The following is a 21,086-nucleotide window of genomic DNA, read 5'->3' as shown; positions in this document are numbered from 1 at the left end:
CTGAATTTGACTGTATCAAAACAAAACAAAATTTAAAACACTGTAACATTTGATATAATTAAAAATTCATAAAACCCATGCCCTTAAAAATGTAAAAGAGAGTGAAAATGAAAAAAAAAAAAACAAGAACCATAAATAACTGTTGCTAAACAATAAATTTTATACAATGGTCCTTTATTTGCTGGCCGTATTATTTTTTGCAGCAGCTCATCTTTAGCAGAAAAATGAAATCTTTGTTACCTGACTATTTTTGCCCCACATTCACGAATATATAAATTGTTGATTTAAATTAAGATTTTTTTGCCATGCCATTCTATGTATCGATTCTGGAGACATAAGAAATACGTATTCAAAATATCTCTTAAAGTGTTTATATATTGAAATATGTTATTATAAATTAAATTGGTGTTGTTTTTCAGACGAGGTTTTCTCATCATAGACGAATGTCCATCTGTAGATACAGAAAACTTTACACCAACTTTGCTACAGAGACATAAAGATTCTTTATCTGAACTAATTAGAAGAGATAAAAATCGACCATCAGTAATAGCATGGTCCATTGCTAATGAACCTAGGACACAATTAGCTGCTGCAGCTGGTTACTTCCAAGAAGTAGTTCGGCATACCAAAGCATTAGATTCATCGCGACCAATTACAATAGCCCTTTCACGAGGAGTTGATGTAAGTCTACTTTTGTTACTTTTTCTTCCTCTTAAAGGAAGCCTTATAGTGATGTCGATTTCCGCACTTCTTAGAATCAATTATTTTTACAAATTTTCAAGTATAGTATATATATTTCTTCCAGAGGAACAAATGTACGGATGTATGTGTGTATATGTATGTCACCCGATTCTTGTGGACAAATTTTCTCTTACACGTTTTGACGGATTTTGATAAAATTTGGTAGGTGTATTACTGTCACGAATGTCTAAAATCAGACAGAAGGATTGTCAAAAATATCTAAAAATAAACATTTTTTATCAATTTTTTAATTTTTGAAAAAAATTGATTTTTGTATTTTTTAAATAACTTTCTTCTTTTTTAAAATGTTCATTAATTTTTGCCAAAATTGTATTCATGACATAGAAAAGAATCAATTCATGTATATACCTAAAGTATATATTTCATCAATATTTCTAAAATAACACAGGCACACTAAAAAAAAGTGTCGTGGCCGAGACACTACAGTAGTATATTCCCATGTATTTTTGGCCGCTGAATCCGAATCAGAAGTCCGAATGCTCAAATTGGTTCTTTTTTTGAGTTATACTCAAAAACGACTCAAAACACGAATTTGAACCAAAAAAATTAAAAAAAATTTGTGTGACATAATAATAGCATATTTTCATGTATTTTTTCCCGATGAATCCGGATTCGAAGTCAGAATTGACAGATGTGCTCAAAATTTTGAGCTAAACTCAAAAAACGACTCAAAAAACCGAATGAAAATGACGAAAATAAAAATTTCTTCTGTGAGACTGCAAAAGTATATTCCTGTGTATTTTTTCCCGCTGAATCCGAATTCGAAGTCAAAATTGACAGATTTGCTCAAAATTTTGAGATAAACTCAAAAAACGACTCAAAAAACCGAATCAAGATGAAAAAAAATTTTTAAGACACTACACTACTATATTCCCATGTACTTTTTCCCGCTGAATCCGAATTCGCAGTCAGAATTGACAGATTTGATCAAAATTTTTAGATAAGCTCAAAAAATTGATAAAAAAAGCGATTTAAAATAAAGAAATGGAAATTTTTTGCTATGACAATACACTACAGTATTTCCATATATTTTTACACTCGGATCTCGCATTTGAAGTCAGAATTATTCAAATGGCTCAAAATTTTGAGACACACTAGAAAATCTGTTCAGTTACAAAAATTGAGGCTCCGCATCTTAAAAGGTCACTTTAACTATTTAAAATCAATGCTGAAAGTGCCCTTTTATGAACTGGAGCCTCAATTAAAGTCAAGTATCTCTACTTTTCTTGCTAGTACACTACATTTGTATATTCTCATGTTTTTACAACTGCTTCTAAATTCAAAGTTAAAATTATTACATTGGCTCAAAATTTTGAGTTAAATCCAAAAATGCTCAAAATTTAATTTAATGCAAAAGAGTTCATTTTTTTGGTATTCGATAGTGTATTCTCATGAATTATATATACACTGAATACAAATTCGAAATTAGAATTATCAGCTTGGCACAACAATTTTTAGAACTCAAACCCTGGTTACAGGTACAAGCGAAATAAATTTTCGTCTAATATATCACAAGCTAAGACAGAGTTGTTTGAGTGAGGTAACTCTCGATTCGTTCTGAATATCAAAACCCTCCATTATTATAACATAAGGTTTCGACAAAAATTCCCTTTTACATGCATGTTTTTAAGCACTTTTAATGAAACCCAAAATTTTGAGCCATTTTGAAAATTCTGACTTCGGAATCACAGTGAAAAAATACATAGGAATACACTAGTGTGTAGTGTCATAGCAAAAAATTTTCTTTTTTCATTTTAAATTGCATTTTTATCGATTTGTTGAGTTTATCTCAAAATGTTGAGCAAATCAGTCAGAAATCTGTAAATTCTGACTTTAAATGCGAGATCCGAGTGTAAAAATATATGACTGCGAATTCGGATTCAGCGGGAAAAAGTACATGGGAATATAGTAGTGTAGTGTCATAAAAAATTTTTTGCATCTTAATGCAGTCAAAAAATTGAAAAATTATAATTTATAGACCAATTACTATCAAGCTTAATTCAGTAGTATTTTTGGGGTCTGATAAACTTTTGACGTCAAAATAATGGAATTTAGAATTATTTGTTTATCCAATTAATCAAAAATTTTCAATTGTAAAAATTTCGAAAATATTAAAATTGGAGATTTTTTATGATAAAATTCGCAGGAATTCAAGAATACTTGTGATACGATACTTGCATTAGTATCTGGGTTTTTCCCAGCTTTGTCCAAATTTTTCCAGGTGTATCTTTTCTCATCAAATATAAATTTTCTTGATAAGAATTAACAATAAATAAAACTACAAATGGCTACAAAAATTCACTTATTTTATGAAAATACTCTTCGACGGGTTTTTGTTTTTACTAATATTTTTAACAGGGGTTCTACCAACTGGAAAAAACGAGAAATATGCAGGAATTTAATTTAATTGGGAAAAACTGAATTCAGCCTGCAATACCCTGTAAAAAAAAAAGTATTGGGAGGTACGGGATTCCGTATTGCAAGTGCCAACCTGCCAATGCGGTATTCGCGAAATACCGCATTGGGTGTCGTGGTGAATACGGAAATCAAGGGGTCCCAATGCGGTGCAAGTTTTAAGCTTTAAAAAAACGAAAATACGTGACAGGAGGAAATAATTAGTGTCAGTGCAGAAATATGCGAGTTAAAGGAATGAGAAAATAATAATAGTGAGTGTAAAAATGAAATTTTAAGAAAAAAAGGTAAGTTGAACTGTCAAATATGAGTCCAATGCGGCGTAGGCTGCTTTCAATGCGGTACACAATCGGTACATAGTGCAAGTCGCCAGTAGAGGGCAGAAGCAAGCAGAGCGAATCGAGCGAACACAGTGGCCCAGCTGACATATGATTTGCATTACATTACTTTCCAATTTTTTATTTTATAACCACGTTTCTGCATGAATCTAAACAATATTTTCTATTATTGTAATTTAGAAGATGCTTACCAATTGTACGTTGGCAGATTTAGTGAAAAGTGTCTGTGTACGGAGACAAATGTGTTAGAAAATGTTTGTTTACCTATTTCACGCCATTCAAACCAGTCAAAGTTGCTTTTGCTGTGGCGCATTGAAATCAGCCTATGCCGCATTGGGCCCATATTTGACAGTTCAACTTACCTTTTTTTCTTAAAATTTCATTTTTACACTCACTATTATTATTTTCTCATTCCTTTAACTCGCATATTTCTCCACTGACACTAATTATTTCCTCCTGTCACGTATTTTCGTTTTTTTAAAGCTTAAAACTTGCACCGCATTGGGACCCCTTGATTTCCGTATTCACCACGACACCCAATGCGGTATTTCGCGAATACCGCATTGGCAGGTTGGCACTTGCAATACGGAATCCCGTACCTCCCAATACTTTTTTTTTTACAGGGTATAGATCTTATTTTAGATTTTAGCAATTATGATACAATTAGTTCGAATTTGACTTTACTATAACTCCAAAAACTGGTGGAAATTTTGGGTTGACTTATAATACAATAATTAAATTTCTACAAATAATTGACAAACATTGTTCTCTGCATTTTAATTAATTAAAAATAAATTATTCGATGATAAAAAGTCAATCACTGATTTAGAATAGTAATACAGTAGGATCTTTCATTAGTGCAGTTCTGAACAGTGTAGTCATTAGTGAGTTGAGTAGACAAGGGGTTTCAGGGGGCAAAGGGAAAGGGAATCTGTGACGTCAAATACAGTGCCGTCGCTCATTTGATTATTTAGTATCATTTAGTGGTGCCCGGTATTTAGTAGTAGAGGACCCTTAATTTTCTTGACACGGACCTGAATGTTTTAGTTTTTGCTTGCTTCGAACAGTGCACAATATTCCCGACGACTGCACTATTGAAAGATTCTACTGTATTTTTCTAATGAAATAGTTAATGGTAGCTAATTATTATTTTTTCCGGTCAAATTAAATTCCCTGCTATTTCCCATTTTTCGAGACTGGTAGACACACTATTGAATCTATTTGCAGAAACTAATACCCGTCGAAGACGGGTACGACAGCTAGTACAGTAATATGAATCTAAATAAACAAAAACACTTTTAGTAAAAAAGTGAATTTTTTAAATTTAATTGTAATTAATTCTATAATTTTCAATAGAATATATACTTTATATACATCAATCGATTCGTCTTGATGCAAAAAATAAAATTTTTGATTTATTTTTCAATAAATAATAACACTTTATTGTACAGCAACATGATTCTTAAGAAAAAATTAATTTTTATTAAAAGTGCAAATTTTTTGTCTATAATTGGTTTTAATCGATTGGTACATATAAAGTATATATTATATTTATATAATATATACTTTATATGTACCAATCGATCCGTCTTGGTGCAAAGAATAAGATTTTAGAAATAAATGAGTAAGATTTTCTTATATGGCAACATAATTTTGCGGAAAGAACTCATTTTTTGATAAAAATGCGAATTTTTCAGCTTTAATTGTGATTAACTCTATAAATTCTCATACAATTTATACTTTTTATATACCAATCGATTCGTCTTGATGCAAAGAATAAGATTTTATTATATATTAACTTCAATAACCAAACTTAAAAAATTTTTTTGAAAAAAGTCCAAAAAAAAATTTTTTCTGAGAATTTTTTAAAGTCTATCAATCCATTTCGAGATATTTTTAAGATAAATATACCTGGTAAATGTTAGCCAAATTCGTTAGCCTCTTCGAGTTATCGTGTTCACAAAAATCGGGATCCACACACGCACACATACACACACATGCATACATCCGGACAACTGTTCAGGGTGTTATATAACATAGTCCTATAAAGAAGAAAATTTGTTAAAAGGATTTTTAAAAATTTTGTAAATTAAACGACTACAAAGCTTCCTCACGAGGAAGCAAAAGGAGTAATCTCTTTTAGAAATATGAAAAAAGCGATTGATATTTATTTTTAAAGACTGAATTTGTGTTTTGAACTTGATAAAAGTATCAAATAATTTATAATAATCTGTAAAATATGTTATTTAAGTTTCTGTATGAAATGTCAAATATTGATCATATTTAACAATTTTTCTTGTCAAAGTAATTTAATTTTAGTAAATCAGAATTATTAAGGGGAGAGTAGGCTACATTGAACCAGCGTCAACAGTAAACCACTTCAATTTTCTGAGAAATGACTTAAGTGAAATTTTTTCTTATTAAATATATAAGTTAGTTTTACTGAAACAAACTATGTCCAAAAATTTCGGACACGTAGGTTTATTATTCATAAAGAAAAACTAAAAAAACTGTTTTTCATGTACAAAACAAAAAATTTTGTGAAAATATAATCAAGTTTTTTTTGAAATAGGAAGTTTAAAAAATTAGTAAAATTGTGATTTATTTCGCTAAGGGTGTCAACTTTAATATTCCGATGTGATAAAGAATTTTAACTCTTACATATATTTATTATAAACAATTTTTGTTGTAAATGTCATGTGAATACAGTGAGTGCGGCATCATTGAACCACCCGAAAAAGCAAAGAATTTTCAATTTTAAGAGCTGTAAAGTTGTCTGCTCTACAAATTAGTAAGAAAAATACTAGAAGACATGCTTTCATCACAATTGTGAAAGAGATAAACTCAAACTGTCACTTTACCTACCTAACCTGACATCAAAATATATTAATCTCCTATATTAACAAATAATAACTCTTTAACAACAATTTTCTATTTTTTTGAGTGAAAAATAAGATTTTTTACAATGTGTAAGTGGAAATATTATTTTTAAAGTAAATTGTAGTGTTTTATTAGAGGTGGTTTAATGTAGACACAGATCCTTCAAAATAAGAAAAGTATAACTTGTTAAAAAAAATTTAATTTAATTATTTAATCATAATAATTTGTGTTTGTAACGTGTGTAATAACTAAAGGAGTACTTCAGCTTAATTTTGATACAAAAACCTGATCGACATGTATAAAATTTAATTAGTTCTTGGACTTTATAAAATACCCGGTTCAATGTAGCTTACCCTCCCCTAAATAATAAGTATTTTAAATACACTTTAATATTATTTAAATACTTTTTTGATTATCAACTGAGAAATATAAAAAAATTTACCTTAAAAATTAAACATTCTTCATTTTATCGGGATTTTGAATGTTTGTAACTTCGTTGGAGAAAACCCGATTTATGACAAATTTTTGGAGCATGTAGACTGAAGGAATATCTTCCTGCTGCTAAAATTTCGCGATGGGTTTTTCACTAGTCTTCAAAAGAAATTGATTTAAGGCTATGTCCAAGTTGTGAAATGTAAACAAACCAAAAGATAAACAAACCAAACACAAAAATCGCACTTTTGTAACAGCCATTTCTCTTACAAAAATTAACATTTTTACACTTTCTCTACAAAAATGGAAAATTAGAGTTTCAAAGTGTCAAAAAAATCATTTTTGGCTATGAGCAATAAAAAGCAATTAGTAAAATAACTAATTTAAATGACCAGTAAAATAGCATTTTTGACGCGTCGCGAAAAATAAACTGCTTGAGTATATCAACCGCACTGACGATGAAGAAGTCTCATGTCAGCGATTGGAACTTCAACATGTGGAAAGGGAAATTTTTTCCTTTCCTCCTTGAAATTACAAGAGAAAGGGTAAAAACTTCTTCATCGTCCGTGCGGTTAATATAGTCAAACACTTGAATTTTACGCGATCTGAGACTCTGTTGCTCTCTGCGCAAGAGCAGAGCGTACTAAGAATGAATTGACAGCACCATGTGGAAGTGCACATTTTCTTTTGAATGAAACTTAGTTGTTTTCTCATTTTTTTCAGCTATGCAAGGCGTAGTTACCAAATAGAGTACGTCAGTTCACCATTTTCATAAAGAAAATGTGAATTTTTATTTATCTACGAGGTCTCATTTTCGTACATAAATATAAATTCACATTTTCTTTATGTGAATTTTATGTGAATTTATGTGAATCTTTATTCAAAAGAAAATGTGCACTTCCACATGGTGCTGTCAATGCATTCTTAGTACGCTCTGTGCTTGCGCAGAGAGCAACAGAGTCTCAGATCGCGTAAAATTCAAGTGTTTGACTATATTAACCGCACGGACGATGAAGAAGTTTTTACCCTTTCTCTTGTAATTTTAAGGAGCAAAGGAAAAAATTTCCCTTTCCACATGTTGAAGGTCTAATCGCTGACATGAGACTTCTTCATCGTCAGTGCGATTGATATACTCAAACAGTTTTATTTTCGCGACGCGTCAAAAATGTCATTTTACAGGTCACTTTAATTAGTTATTTTACTAATTGCTTTTTACAGCTCATAGCCAAAAATGATTTTTTGTAGAGAAAGTGTAAAAATGTTAATTTTTGTAAGAGAAACGTCTGTTACAAAAGTGCGATTTTTGTTTTTGGTTTGTTTACCTTTTGGTTTGTTTACATTTCACACCTTGGAATTACCCTTAAAAGGATTGTTTATTTTGAAGGTTACAGACAAGAATTATAACTAACTTGAAGTTGGTCTGCTACTTGCGATAAAAGTCAAATTCAAAATAAAACTTTTTTTTAAGTCAGTTTAAAACAAACCAACTTCAAGTCAGCTATAGTACTTGTCAATAACCTTCAAAATAAACACTTTTTTGAAATTAATTTCTTTTGAAGACTAGTGCAAAACTCATCGCGAAATTTTAGCAGCAGGAAGATATTGCTTCAATCTAGATGCTCCAAAAATTTTGCATAAGTCGGTTTTTCTCCAACGAAGTTACAAACATTCAAAATCAAAATAAAATGACACAGGTCTCCTCAGAGGTATATGAAGAATGTTTAATTTTTAAGGTAAATTTTTTTATATTTCTCAGTTGATAATCAAAAAAGTATTTAAATAATATTAAAGTGTATTTAAAATACTTATTATTTAAATAATTCTGATTTAGTAAAATTAAATTACTTTGCCAAAAGAAATTGTTAAATATGATCGATATTTGACATTTCATACTGAAACTTAAATAACATATTTTACAGATTATTATAAATTATTTGATACTTTTATCAAGTTCAAAACACAAATTCAGTCTTTAAAAATAAATATCAATCGCTTTTTTATATTTCTGAAAGAGATTACTCCTTTTTTAAATATTTTGTAATGTCTGTCAATGTTACCTTTTTTCATGTACTCTCAATTTATAACATCTTTTTTATATGAAATGTAATTATTTTTTACAAATCATTGTTCATTTCGTAATCCCCGAACATGTAAGAATATTTTCCCTGATTTTTGAAATTTTTTATAAAGGTCAAAAATACATTAGGCGAAATAAAATGGTTTGACCCAAAAGGTAAACAAACCAAACACAAAAATCGCACTTTTGTAACAGCTTTTCTTCCACAAAAATGATCATTTTTACACTTTCTTTACGAAAATGGAAAAATAGTGTCGAAAGTTTTCAGTGAAATCATTTTTGACTATGAGCAATAAGAAGCAATTAGTAAAATAACTAATTAAAATGGCCTGTAAAATAGCATTTTTGACGCGTCGCGTTGATGTTGATGTAGTCAAACACATTAATTTTTCGCAACGTGAGACTCTGTTGCTCTCTGCACATGCGCAGACCGTACTAAGAATGCATTGACAACACCATGTGCGTGCATATTTTTTGGAAGTGCATATTTTGTTTTGAATGAAACTTAGTTGTTTTCTCATGCTTTCAGCTATGTAAGAAAGTGTAAAAATGTTAATTTTTGTGGGAGAATCGGCTGTCGCAAAATTGGGATTTTAGTACTTGGTTTGTTTACATTTCACAACTTGGACATAGCCTTAACACTTTAAAATAATTATTCTAAAATAAAAAATTGGTATATATCATATTGAGGAAGCTAAATTATCATGAAATGAACAACTTGTTTAATTTTTTTTTTTAAATACCACATATACTAGTGATAAATGTCGAGCAAATAGATTTATCCCAATACAAATTTCATCAATGTGAAAACTTTCTCAATTTAGGAATTAAATAATTATGAATTTTAGTATTTTTTTTCTTCAATACATTAATTAACGGCCGACATATACATATGTGCTTATGCAAGAAAGCCTATAAAATAAGGAATATTTTAGGGTATTTTTGAAAAAATTTGAAGGGGGTAAAGAAGGGTGATTTCACGGATATTTTTTGGCAACCTGAATTTATATCAGTGGAAAATTGCCTCTTTAAAAATGCCCTTTTCACTTGTGCAACATGTGCTTCTAACCGTCTCATTTCTCAAAAAATGGCAAAATAATTGCAAATGCCAAAATTCACTATAATAATCTTCGTATTCATTCATTTAGTCTGTCCACAGTGAGAGAGAAATATTGATAGACGGAAAGAGAGGGAGGTATTGTCTCTCCTTTAAATTTAGTGTTCTGTGAAAAAAATATATTTATGATACTGCCGTAAATATGGCCAATGCTCACATATTATATTGGTGGATATGGGACAGCCATACAGTATTGCTGTTTCAGCTATACGCAGTGTAGAACAGCTATATGTATGTGAGAGACAGTAATATATATGTGAAGATCACCAATACTGTATTTGAAGAACAGAAATACAGTATTGCTGTTTCAGCCATACGTCCCTACTATACTCGTATGGCAAAATCGACAATATCATTTTTTTCAGTATAGGAAGGAAAATGAGACGAATAGGTAAGATAGTAACGCCTATTTCTTTAGTTAACAGAAGACCGTTTCTTAAAATATATAAGGTATTATGACCTATAAATTTGGGAAAGTCATTTTTTATCATAAATATATAGATAGGATGAGTATTTTATTTGTTATAATTATTAAAAAAATATATTGTTAAAAAATTAAATATGGGCAGTTTCCAAGAGCCCAATCTGCAACGACCTTTTCTTGAAAACAACAAAACAAAATAATTTTTCCATTTGGCTAACTTAATTTTAATAAAAAATACACATAATAAGATTCATTACATATGAAAACAACAATAAAAATCTTTAATTTATGTAAACTGTTTTGTATAGCAATTTACAACAAGAAGAACACATGTGACAGTTTTAGTAGTTTATAGAACCAAGAGATGGCGCCAAAGGTTCCAAAACTGACAAATTTTGATTATTTTTAGCTTTAAATTAATAACAATTAAATATAATGTCTTCTTTTCGAGTAGAAATTCATTAGTGATAAAAGATACACAATGTGAGACATCTATTTTGTTCAAATTGTTAAAGAAAAATTAATGCTAGTAAATTAAATATCAAGTGCCACCGAACAGCTGTCACATAAACACTTTACGAAAAATAAAGTTTTTATTTATTTATGAATGGAAAATGAGTCTCATCCTCTGTATTTTCCTACAAAATTAAATTTCCTAAATGGAAAAATTATTTTGTTTCGTTGTTTTCGAGAAATGGTCGTTGCAGTTTAAGCTAGTAGTCAAAGATTTGCTACAGGGAAACTGACAAAATTTAACTTTCTAACAATAATATTTTTCAAATAATTACAACAAATAAAATACTCATCCTGTGTATTTTCCAAATTTATAGGTAATAATATCTTATATTTTCCAAGAAACGGTTGTTGCAGATTTTTAACCATTTTAGATCTGCAATGTCGATAAGTGGGGGGGGAATGAAAGAGATCGAGAACGAGGTATGAGTAAGGGGTATAAATTTTATCGTTGTTCCCTAAGAAAAATGGACAATTTTTCACCAATTTTTGACCCCCGCCTCCGGTTATAAACATTTGGCAATCCCCTCCCCCTTTACACTTTTCTACGTGGACATTGCACATTTAAAAAATAAGTATTTTTTCTAATGTTACTCCTGCATGTTAAAAAGTTATAAACCTTATTTTTAAACATATTTCAAAGCAAAAAATAACAGTAAAGTCAGGGGAATGTCAATAAAAAATTTGGTTTTCAGGGAAAGTAAGAAAATTGAGACTTTTTTCGACTTATAAACAAATCTTTCAAATTAATGAAAATTAGCATCTAATTTTTTAAAATGCAATATTTTCAGTATTTATAATTACATATTTCCAAAAATCCAAATACATGCAAAAATAATATTTTAGAATTATTTTTAACATTTTGGAGAAAACATTAATATTTAAAATTCATCAAATAATTAATTAGTTTATAGTAATTATCGTTTATTTTCATCCGATGTTGTAATTTGTTGTAGTTTTCTAATCGATTATCGGAAGAGTAGTAAATGAAACACTTGTGGAACGTTTCGGTGTCTTGGTTTGACACCATCATCAGGACACTTTATTTAAACAATGAAAATTAAAAATTAATTTTTTACAAATAAAAATGCAAGTACAAAAAAATTATTGAATAGTGAAGAATTAAATACCTAGTCATTTTTTTAAAGTTTAAAAATTGTTAAAACAAATCATTCGTTACATTTGTAACACGTCTTTAAATTCGTCAATAACAATAAAATATCGTTAAGACTAAACACTGCTATTTATTTTTATTTATGTAGGTCGTCTTCTAGACTAATCTGGAGCCGAGCTATTTTAGTTAACCAATCAAATTTAACCGAATAGGCCCTAGGTCACTGAACTTTGCCTCGAGTGGGGTCACTATGCGTTGGATATCCCTCTTTAGAGTCGTTCTTATATAATACAAATTCGAAGAATTATTACATAAGTTGAATTTTGTTATTAACAATTCGTATGTTTTACTTGTGTATGATTATAACAATTGATTTATGCATAAACATTTCCATAATGTTGTTAAATACAATTTTTCTTTATAGGAGAATTTATCTGTAATAATGTTCACACATGAAATTATATAGTAATATTAATATAATTGGTTGAAAAACTTGTCATAAGAATATCTAATTGTTTAAACGATTTCAACTTTGATTTGATTTAATATTAAAATCTCATTTAGTGGAATTAATAGAATATACACATAAGTTGATTAATACCTTGAGGTCAACAGAAGTTATTAAGCATTCTTTCGCGTTTCTCTTATTCTCTGTCGTTATGATACGTTCATATCGCTTAGAGTGTCGAATGCTTAACACTTCTGTCGTCAACAAGTGGATGCTTGTTTGTATACGATGCATGTGACAAATATGTTACATTAGAATTTGAAATAAGAAAAGAAAAAGTTACTGCAAACGTAACACTTTAAAAATTGATTTTCAAAAACTGTAACAAAATACTTAAAATAAATAAATTATTTTTCAATTAAATTTTACAAAATTTCAACTATTCAAAAAGATTTTTATTATAGATATATTTCAAAAATTTAATTGTGTCTTAAAAAATGATTCAAAAACAATTTTTGAATGATTTGTTTATAGTTACTTTTCGCATTATCACAATCAAAATAACTTGCACTTTTTTACTAAAAATTGTGGTATTTTGATGCAACGTTTGAAGGAAAATACGACAAAGACGCTATTTTTTACAGTAAGACGAAAAAGGTCTCAATTTTCTTAATTTCCCTGAATAAAATTTTTCCTGACATTTCCCTGCCTATGGTGTTAATATAATAATAATTTTTTTTTAATTCACGGGGGAGAAGAGAAAAAAAATGCTTTTATGCATGTCCAGGAAGTTCCCGCTTGCGCTGGGGTATGTCGGACTCAACGCACAACTGCTTGGCAGTCTCGACCTATATGGCCATAGCCAAGGCACCTGTGGCACCTTGTGACCATAACTCTTCTACTTATTCTGCAGGACACAAAACCGATTTTAATGTGCCCTATTTTCTCCAGCCTGTTCGCGTCCTCTTGGGTGGTGACCACGACAGAGAGCTTAATACCTCGCTTATTTGGTCCGAGGACCGTCACCTTCCTGCTTTCTTCTGGTACCGTAGATACTTTGTCTAGGGCCTCCTTGACATCCTTCTGTTCGGTAAGGGTGTCCATGTCGCGGATCTCCAGCACAGTCTGCCGGTCCGCCATCTGCACCTTACCCAAATCGCCGATTACCTTTGTCACCTCCTCGGTGAACAGCTTCTTGTTTAAAGACCCTCCAATTTTGACGACCACTGTGGCTCTTCCCTTCTTATCTGGATTTGGCTTTGGTGCCGGTTTGGTCTCCTTGCATTTGGACCTTTTGGACTTCACAGGACTTCAGCATCTTGCTGACCTCCTCCTCCATTTCTAGAATGCTCGCTGCCTCTTTCTCCCGCAGCTTTACGCATTCATCTCGATCCTCATTGCAGCTAGCAGTGTCAATCGCAGAAGCATTACTGAAGACAGAAATGCAGCTGGCCGTAGCATTACCCCGCAGGTACTCTTCCTCGTTTTTACAATCGCTCATGATGGATGTTTCTTGTTTGCTGGTTTTGGTCCGCGTCGAGTATTTGATTTCCTCGATACCACCTATTTCTAGGAAGCTAACCTATTCGCCACCTGGCACGCGTCCGATAGAGGAACAGCAACCCCGCGCAAAAGAACAAGTTCTAATGCGCCCCAGGTAGAACAAAAGTTCCAACCGGGCACGGAGATATAATAATAATTATAAAAAAGTAAAGTGTTTAATCAAATTATAGTGTGTATTTATTATTTTAATGATTAACCCATGAACGCCTCAAATAAGAAAATTCTTTGCGCAATTTCAACCTATACTTTTATGAATAATGCGGATCATATTTTATATCGCAAGTATGTTTCTTGTAGGTATTGAGTCTGCTCTTTTCGATTCCGGTGTATAAAAAGAATTTCCTTCAACCCATAAATTAAATACGGCGGTTTTAATTTCAAAAACACAAAAAAATTTATTTTTTCGAGTTTGATAATTTTTAACCCATTAACCCCTTTACAGTGTATGACGTCTATAGAGGCAAAAATAATAATTCGTGCCACTAATGTGTATGACCGCTATAGCGACATTCAAAGGTTTTCTGTAATAAATAAAAAATATGAATATTCTAAAGTTTTTGGGGTCGCTGAATCTGAATCTTTGGTCAGAATTAAAAATTTCAAAATAGCGGCTTCAAAATGGCGACCAAATTTTTTTAAAGTTTATAAATTTGTCTGAATTTGTCTTCTTCGGGGGGTTTTTAGGTTTCAAAATTCAAATCTTTAGTCAAAATTTAAAATAGCGGCTCCAAAATGGCGAACGAAAAAATTTAAAATTCATTGAAATTTTTCGATCGCTATTTTAAAGCCGCCATTTTGAATTTTTAAATTTTGATCAAATATTTGGATTTAGCGACCCCAAAAACATAAAATATAATGATATCAGGTATTACAAGAAATAAAAAAAATTTAGCACATTTGTGGCACGAAAACCTTATTTTGACTACACTGCTAAGGAGTTAAACGTGTGTGAATAATATTCAATTCTCATCCATAGGGGAACAAAAATTGTATACTTTTAAGAAACGTAAATTAGAATTTAAAATTTCAAGATGGCGGACCAAATATGGCGTCAAATATGAAGGAAACTTTGAAAGGGTTGGTCACTATTTTTCAAAATACTAAAATATAATTAAATTCGCCAAAATTTGTTTACTCGGAGGCTTTTGGGGTCGCTGATTACGAATTCAATGTTTGTTTTCAGAAATTCAAAGTGGCTAATATAATCCTACTTTTGGTCCTTGCAAAAGTCTTCTTCGCCTCCTCAAGGGCGGTTCTGAAGACCTTGCAAGTTCCACTTCCCGCGACGTGATAAACGTCTTTCGTTTCTGGGAACTTCTCCTTGCATAAGAAGCAAGTAGCTTTCCTCTTACAATCCACGATCTTATGATCGACTTCTCCGCACCTAAAGCACGTAGTCGATCTATCCGTCGTGTTGCATTCTCTTGCTAGGTGACCATAATCAAGGCATCGATGTCACCTCAGTATTATAAACCTCCTTTTGATCGGGCATGACATAAAACCAACCTTTATGCAACCGAGCTTCTCAGCTTTATCCTGATCGGTGACCTCGTCACCTCGTCCTCTTGGGTCAATCCAGGTCGCGGATCTCCAGAGTAACCTTTCGGTCCACGTTCTGCACCTTACCCAATTACCCATGTCACCCACCACTCTTTTCACTTCCTCAGTAAACCCGTTCTTGTCTGAGGAGCCTCCTATCCTAATGAGGAGGTCTCCCTTCTTGGTTGGTCTTGCTCCAACTACTCTTGTCTGACTTGCCTCTGAATTCACCTCCTTACGGACCTTTCCCAGAACCTTGGCAAATGATCTTCCTTCCGCAACCCTGACGATCATTGTTGATCCTCCAGCCGCTAACCTCGCCGTAATACCATGATCTGGTCTTGGCTTTGGTGTCGTAGAAGGCGCTTCCTTCCTTTTCTTTACCTCCTTTGTCACCTCTGGACTACTTTCACTTTTCTTCCTTTTCTTAGAGCACTCCAGCACGACATTTCTAATGACCTTTGCTTGGAATCGCTCTTGTTTTCTCTTCAGATCCTCACGCATCTCTTCCGAAATGGACATACCGTGGTAGAAGCGCGCATCCTGCTCCTTCGCATGTTTCTTTCTAACCTCCTGTACAATTTCTGTCAGGTTCTTTAGACCGTTCTTGATAGTCATATTGAAGTTCGTATGTACCTTGCAGGACTCCAGCATCTTGCCTACTTCTTCTTAGATATTTTCAATGCAAGCAGCCTCCTCCTCTCGCAGCTTAATACAAGTGTCCTTGTCCTGATTATCAATAGCGATAGCATCAGCAGAAGCGTTGCTGAAAACGCTAATGCAGCTGCCCACACTTGAATCGATACCTATTCTGGGTCCTAGTACACCACTTTTGTCTACTTGGATTCTTTCCAGGATGATCTGTTTCAGGATGATCTGGAATCTTTAAAGCGTTTTTGCCCTCCTGTATCCACGGACCACCGGCCATCGCCCCCACGCTATGCGGTTGACGATTGGAACCGGAGAGGGATTTAGCCGAAGCATTACCCTGCAGGTAATCATTTTTTACCGCTCATTTTCATGATTCGTGCTGGTTTATTCCGTGTCGAGGAACCAGCGAGTCTAAACAGGGTACTACCATCTGGCACAGATGGACTCTGAACTGCCTCCGTTAGTTACATAGACGTTATAGCATTGCCGGAGCATTGAGGCGACGTCTTTGATATCCAAGGGCACGTGAATTTGTTCATTCGGACGTGGAGGTCGATGTGCGTCTCTAAGATTACAGGAAATTTCCGCAGAGGGAGTGTATCCTGGTATCTCTTCACAGAGTCTACCATATTTCTGGTTTTGCCAACCAAGTAAATAACGAAAAATATTAAAATTAATACTTTATTAATTTTATACATAATTTATTTTTTTGAAAATACATATTTTGCTCACATAAAAAATATCTATGCTACGTCAAAAACCTCCAATGAGGCAAAATTACGTTACTAAAAACCGCGATTTTGGCTACATCCCTATTTTTATACGCTTTTTTGGGCTTTAAATATTACCGAGGTTTTTGGGCTACATCAGCGCCTTCTAATTGCGGTTCTCGTTACTAGGAATCTGATATGGGGAAGAGAAATTTAAAAAAACTTCTATCCATGCTCGCTGGTCGTGAGTCGGCGCAAGTGCTAAAACAGAAGTCAGTTGTCAGTGAGTGCTCCTAGGCCACTTACAGCTACCTGACTGGAATTAGAACTCCCGAGTAACAAAATTAAGGTCAATTGCATAAATTTAAAAGAAAATTCCGCCATATTGGATCCGCCATTTTAAATTTATAAAAACTTACATCAAATTCGTAATCAGCGACTCTAAAAACCACCGAGTGACAAAATTAAGGTCAATTGCATAAAGTAAAAATGGTTTTCCATATTGTATGGGGAGGTCAAAAATTGGTGAAAAATTGTCCTCGTGGTTTATGGACGGCCCCTAAGCTTATACCTCGGCCTATATCATGACTATCAATAAATCTCGGTGTCAATCTTTTGACAAAGAAGGAAGAATACTTCAATAAAATAATTCTTCTAATGTATAATGAATTTATATAAAGTTTTTCTATCAATTGACTGAACCAATCGAAACAGAAACAATTATTTTGTGATTTGACTTGCTTGGTACACCGTATTTCTTTAGTCGTGTTGCAAATGTTTGGTATGACTTGTTTACATTTAGTTTTGAGTAGAAAATTGTGTGCAATGTTGCCAAACGTTTATACAGCTGTTCAATATACTGTATAAAACATGAAATATTTTTAAAAATTAATTTATTGCAACTCTTACAGGTATCTAATGACACATTTTTAACAGATATTTAATCATTATATATCAGTCTCGTATTGAAAAATGTTTTATCAATTTCTTAATGTTAAGTACTTTGTGGTGACTAAATATGTTTGAAAATGTACTCAATTACCACAAAACTCAGTGTTAAAAGTTAAAAAACAAAAACGCTTAGGGAAACTTGCATTTTTGACATTTCAGAAATAGCGGACCTAAGTTGGCCACCACTTTTTTTCGCTTAAGTATAAGGAAGAAGCATATTCTTTTCAATTACGCAGATATTTTACAAATTTGATACATTTAGGAGAATAAAAACGCATTATTTAACTATTTTTGTACATAAAATGAAGCATTGTTTTATTTTATTTATTTACAGTGGTGGATGGCTGCGGAGACTGGCGTTTTTGTAGTATGTTTTTTCTATTGTTTTCTGTCTTTGTTTAATTCCTACATTACACTTTCTTGGTCTTTCTCGTGATGAAAAACACAAAAAAGAAGCAAAACATAAATAAAAACAAACAAAAACAATAGGTGGACAACTTAGGACCCCTGTAAATTTTTACAAGTTTCAAATTTTTACGCTAATAAAAAAAATTAAATTTGAAGAATATTCAAAAAAAATTTTGTTGAAACATAGAGAGAGAAATAACGAAGTTATTGCAGATCTCCGCAGGTGCCTAGAAAAAAGTGGTTGTGCGGTGACCAGCCTTCAGCATCACTGGATCATCTAAAACCAAAAAATAAAAATGTATTGTTCAGTTTATTACTTTATCTCTTTAGTCACGATGAGTTCTTCTTAATTTTTCAATTTGTGACACCATTTTAAAGCCGAAATGACGATTTTTGATGAAAAAATCTACCTATTTGTTATTGTAAAATTGTTAATAATTTAAAAAAATTTAAAAACTCGACGTAACTAGAGAGCTATTAATTTATATGTCGAATAAGTGTACAAAATTTCAAAACGATCGGTTATGTAGTTTTTCCGGTAGGCTGGTCACCGACTTTAAAAATAACATGTTTGGGAAAATACATTTAAAGTTTTGTACACTAAAAAATGAAAATGTCTTTAAAGCACTGGACTTTCTTATAAAATACGTACAAGTCATCATCGATGCCGGGTCCATACAGAACATCACTATCATCTCTCCTAAGCATTCAAGTTTAGACTGAAATATAAAAGTGAGAACAAAAGTAATGCAATACAGACCGAAACAGCTGCCGCTCGCCACTCAGCGCAGGTAGCTAAAAGGCGTGCCAAACTAAGTTAGAGTTTTGCTCTGAATGATCTAAAAATTTAATACAATATTTTTCAGATATTGTATTTTCAGAAACAAAAATAAAAAATGTGGAAAAAAAGTTCTTAAACCTTACCCCCCTCTTAAATAAAGGAACTAACGCACACACTCATTTAGAATTTTTAAATTATTCATCTCTTCTAGCTGCTCTCGAAAAAACAAGAAAAATTAAATTTTTTTGTCGTAAACAATATTATTGTCCTCACAATGTGTAAAAGAATCTTTGATTATAATTAGGTCCATAAATTATATCATGGTTTATCAATATATCACACCACGAAATTATAGATTCGTCCAGTATACCATCTCTGAGAAACGCAGGGTGGCCAACTTAGGCCCACGGCCAACTTAGGACCACTCTCCCCTATAACTTTTTTCACAAAACGCACAGGTCTCAAAAATTTAACTACATTTTTTATAACCTTTATTTAACATTGGACCAAATTTTAACAAATTGGTATAATATTAATTCTATTTGCGAAAAAAGTTTTTTACAGATATGCAGACCTTCAGAAAAAATATTGATTTGTCATTAAAGAATTTTTTAATATTATTGTTATTCGTATCTTCTGGAAGAAAAAAATATGATCCAATATGGCAGTTGACATTAAATTAAAAAAATCATTTAAATTTCATGAAACCTAATATCAGGGGGTTTTCGGAGTCGCTGATGGCGAATATGAAGTCAGATTTAAAAATTTAATTTAATGTCTGCTGTATCAAATACGCCATTTTGAATTTTAAAATCTGACTTCATATTTTTAATCAGCGACTCCGAAAACCCCCTGATATTAAGTTTCATGAAAATTGAATAATATATAAATAAATAGACGACATTAAAATTTTTTGTCCGACATATTGGATCCGCCATTTTGAATTTCTTTAATCTGACTTCATATTCGTAATCAGCAACCCTAAAAACAATAGATAGCATATTTAGTAGGCATAAATTTCACGCTTTTTGAGAATTACTAATTTTGGCCAAAAACTAGCGATTCTGGCCCACTGTGCATTATGCAAAAATTAATCACAAGTCTTTGTGGGAGAAGTGATCTTCTCGATTAGTAAAAGACAATCGTCTATTAATATCTACATGTATTATGCGAATAGGTAAGCGAAAAATCAAAAACAAATGACTATCAAACAAGTTAGTCTTTTGTTTTATAGTCATTTGTTTTTGATGAAGTATTTGGTAATAAATCGTAAGTGAAAAACAAATATTTCACTGAAAATTCAGTGAAACTTCACTTACTCATCAAAAATCATTCTTCGCTTGCCTATTCGCATAATACTTTTAGATATTGATAGGCAATCGTTTTCTACTAATCGAGAATCGAGAAGATCACTATTCCCGCAAAGACTTGTGATTAATTATTTGCATAATGTCGAGTGCAAAAAGACAGAAAAGGTTTCGTAGTAGTAAAGAGATTGAAGTAAAAGAAGATGAAGAGACCATGAATGCTGTGTTAATTCCTAATTCAGATGATTCAGGAGAATCAGACACGGAATCTGATTCTGAACAATATTTAAATAATGAGAGTTTGGAATTAGAGGTAACAGCAAGGAGCTAATTCCATCAGGCCATGAAAAATTATTTCGGATAAACAGTCGCAATTGGAACCGAACCATAATTTTCAATGGTCAAGTGAGCTTCCGGAAAATAAAAATTTACTCTCTGCTAACGAGCAAAATAAGATACGTAAGTATTCTTTTGTGGAATTATTTGAACTGTTTTTTTCGTTAGAAATAAAATCATCTATAATAGAAGCTACACGCAAAAATGGTTACAACCTTTCACAAGATGATTTTGATGCTTTTGTGGGAATAATTATATTGTCTAGTTTAAACCAAAGAAAATCACAACGGGACTATTGGCCTAGTGATGAACTCCTGACTTGT

The 21,086-nt window shown here is 31.9% G+C and overlaps 1 protein-coding gene across 6 annotated transcripts in view; it reads left to right on the top strand.

The window, feature by feature from the left end:
* LOC122506360 (beta-glucuronidase-like) overlaps positions 1-21,086 on the top strand; it is a 623,628-nt gene that overhangs the window by 416,603 nt on the left and 185,939 nt on the right. For all 6 annotated transcript variants that reach the window (XM_043618482.1, XM_043618483.1, XM_043618484.1 and 3 more), the window contains one exon: positions 420-681. In XM_043618482.1, coding sequence (XP_043474417.1) covers positions 420-681 — 262 coding nt within the window. The remainder of the gene's footprint in view (positions 1-419; positions 682-21,086) is intronic.

Source organism: Leptopilina heterotoma, unplaced genomic scaffold (assembly GCF_015476425.1).
Source record: "Leptopilina heterotoma isolate Lh14 unplaced genomic scaffold, ASM1547642v1 Lhet_411, whole genome shotgun sequence".
Taxonomy (NCBI): Eukaryota; Metazoa; Arthropoda; class Insecta; order Hymenoptera; family Figitidae; genus Leptopilina; species Leptopilina heterotoma.
The sequence above is the reverse complement of the archived record's forward strand: the minus strand, read 5'-3'. Positions and strand labels throughout refer to the sequence as shown.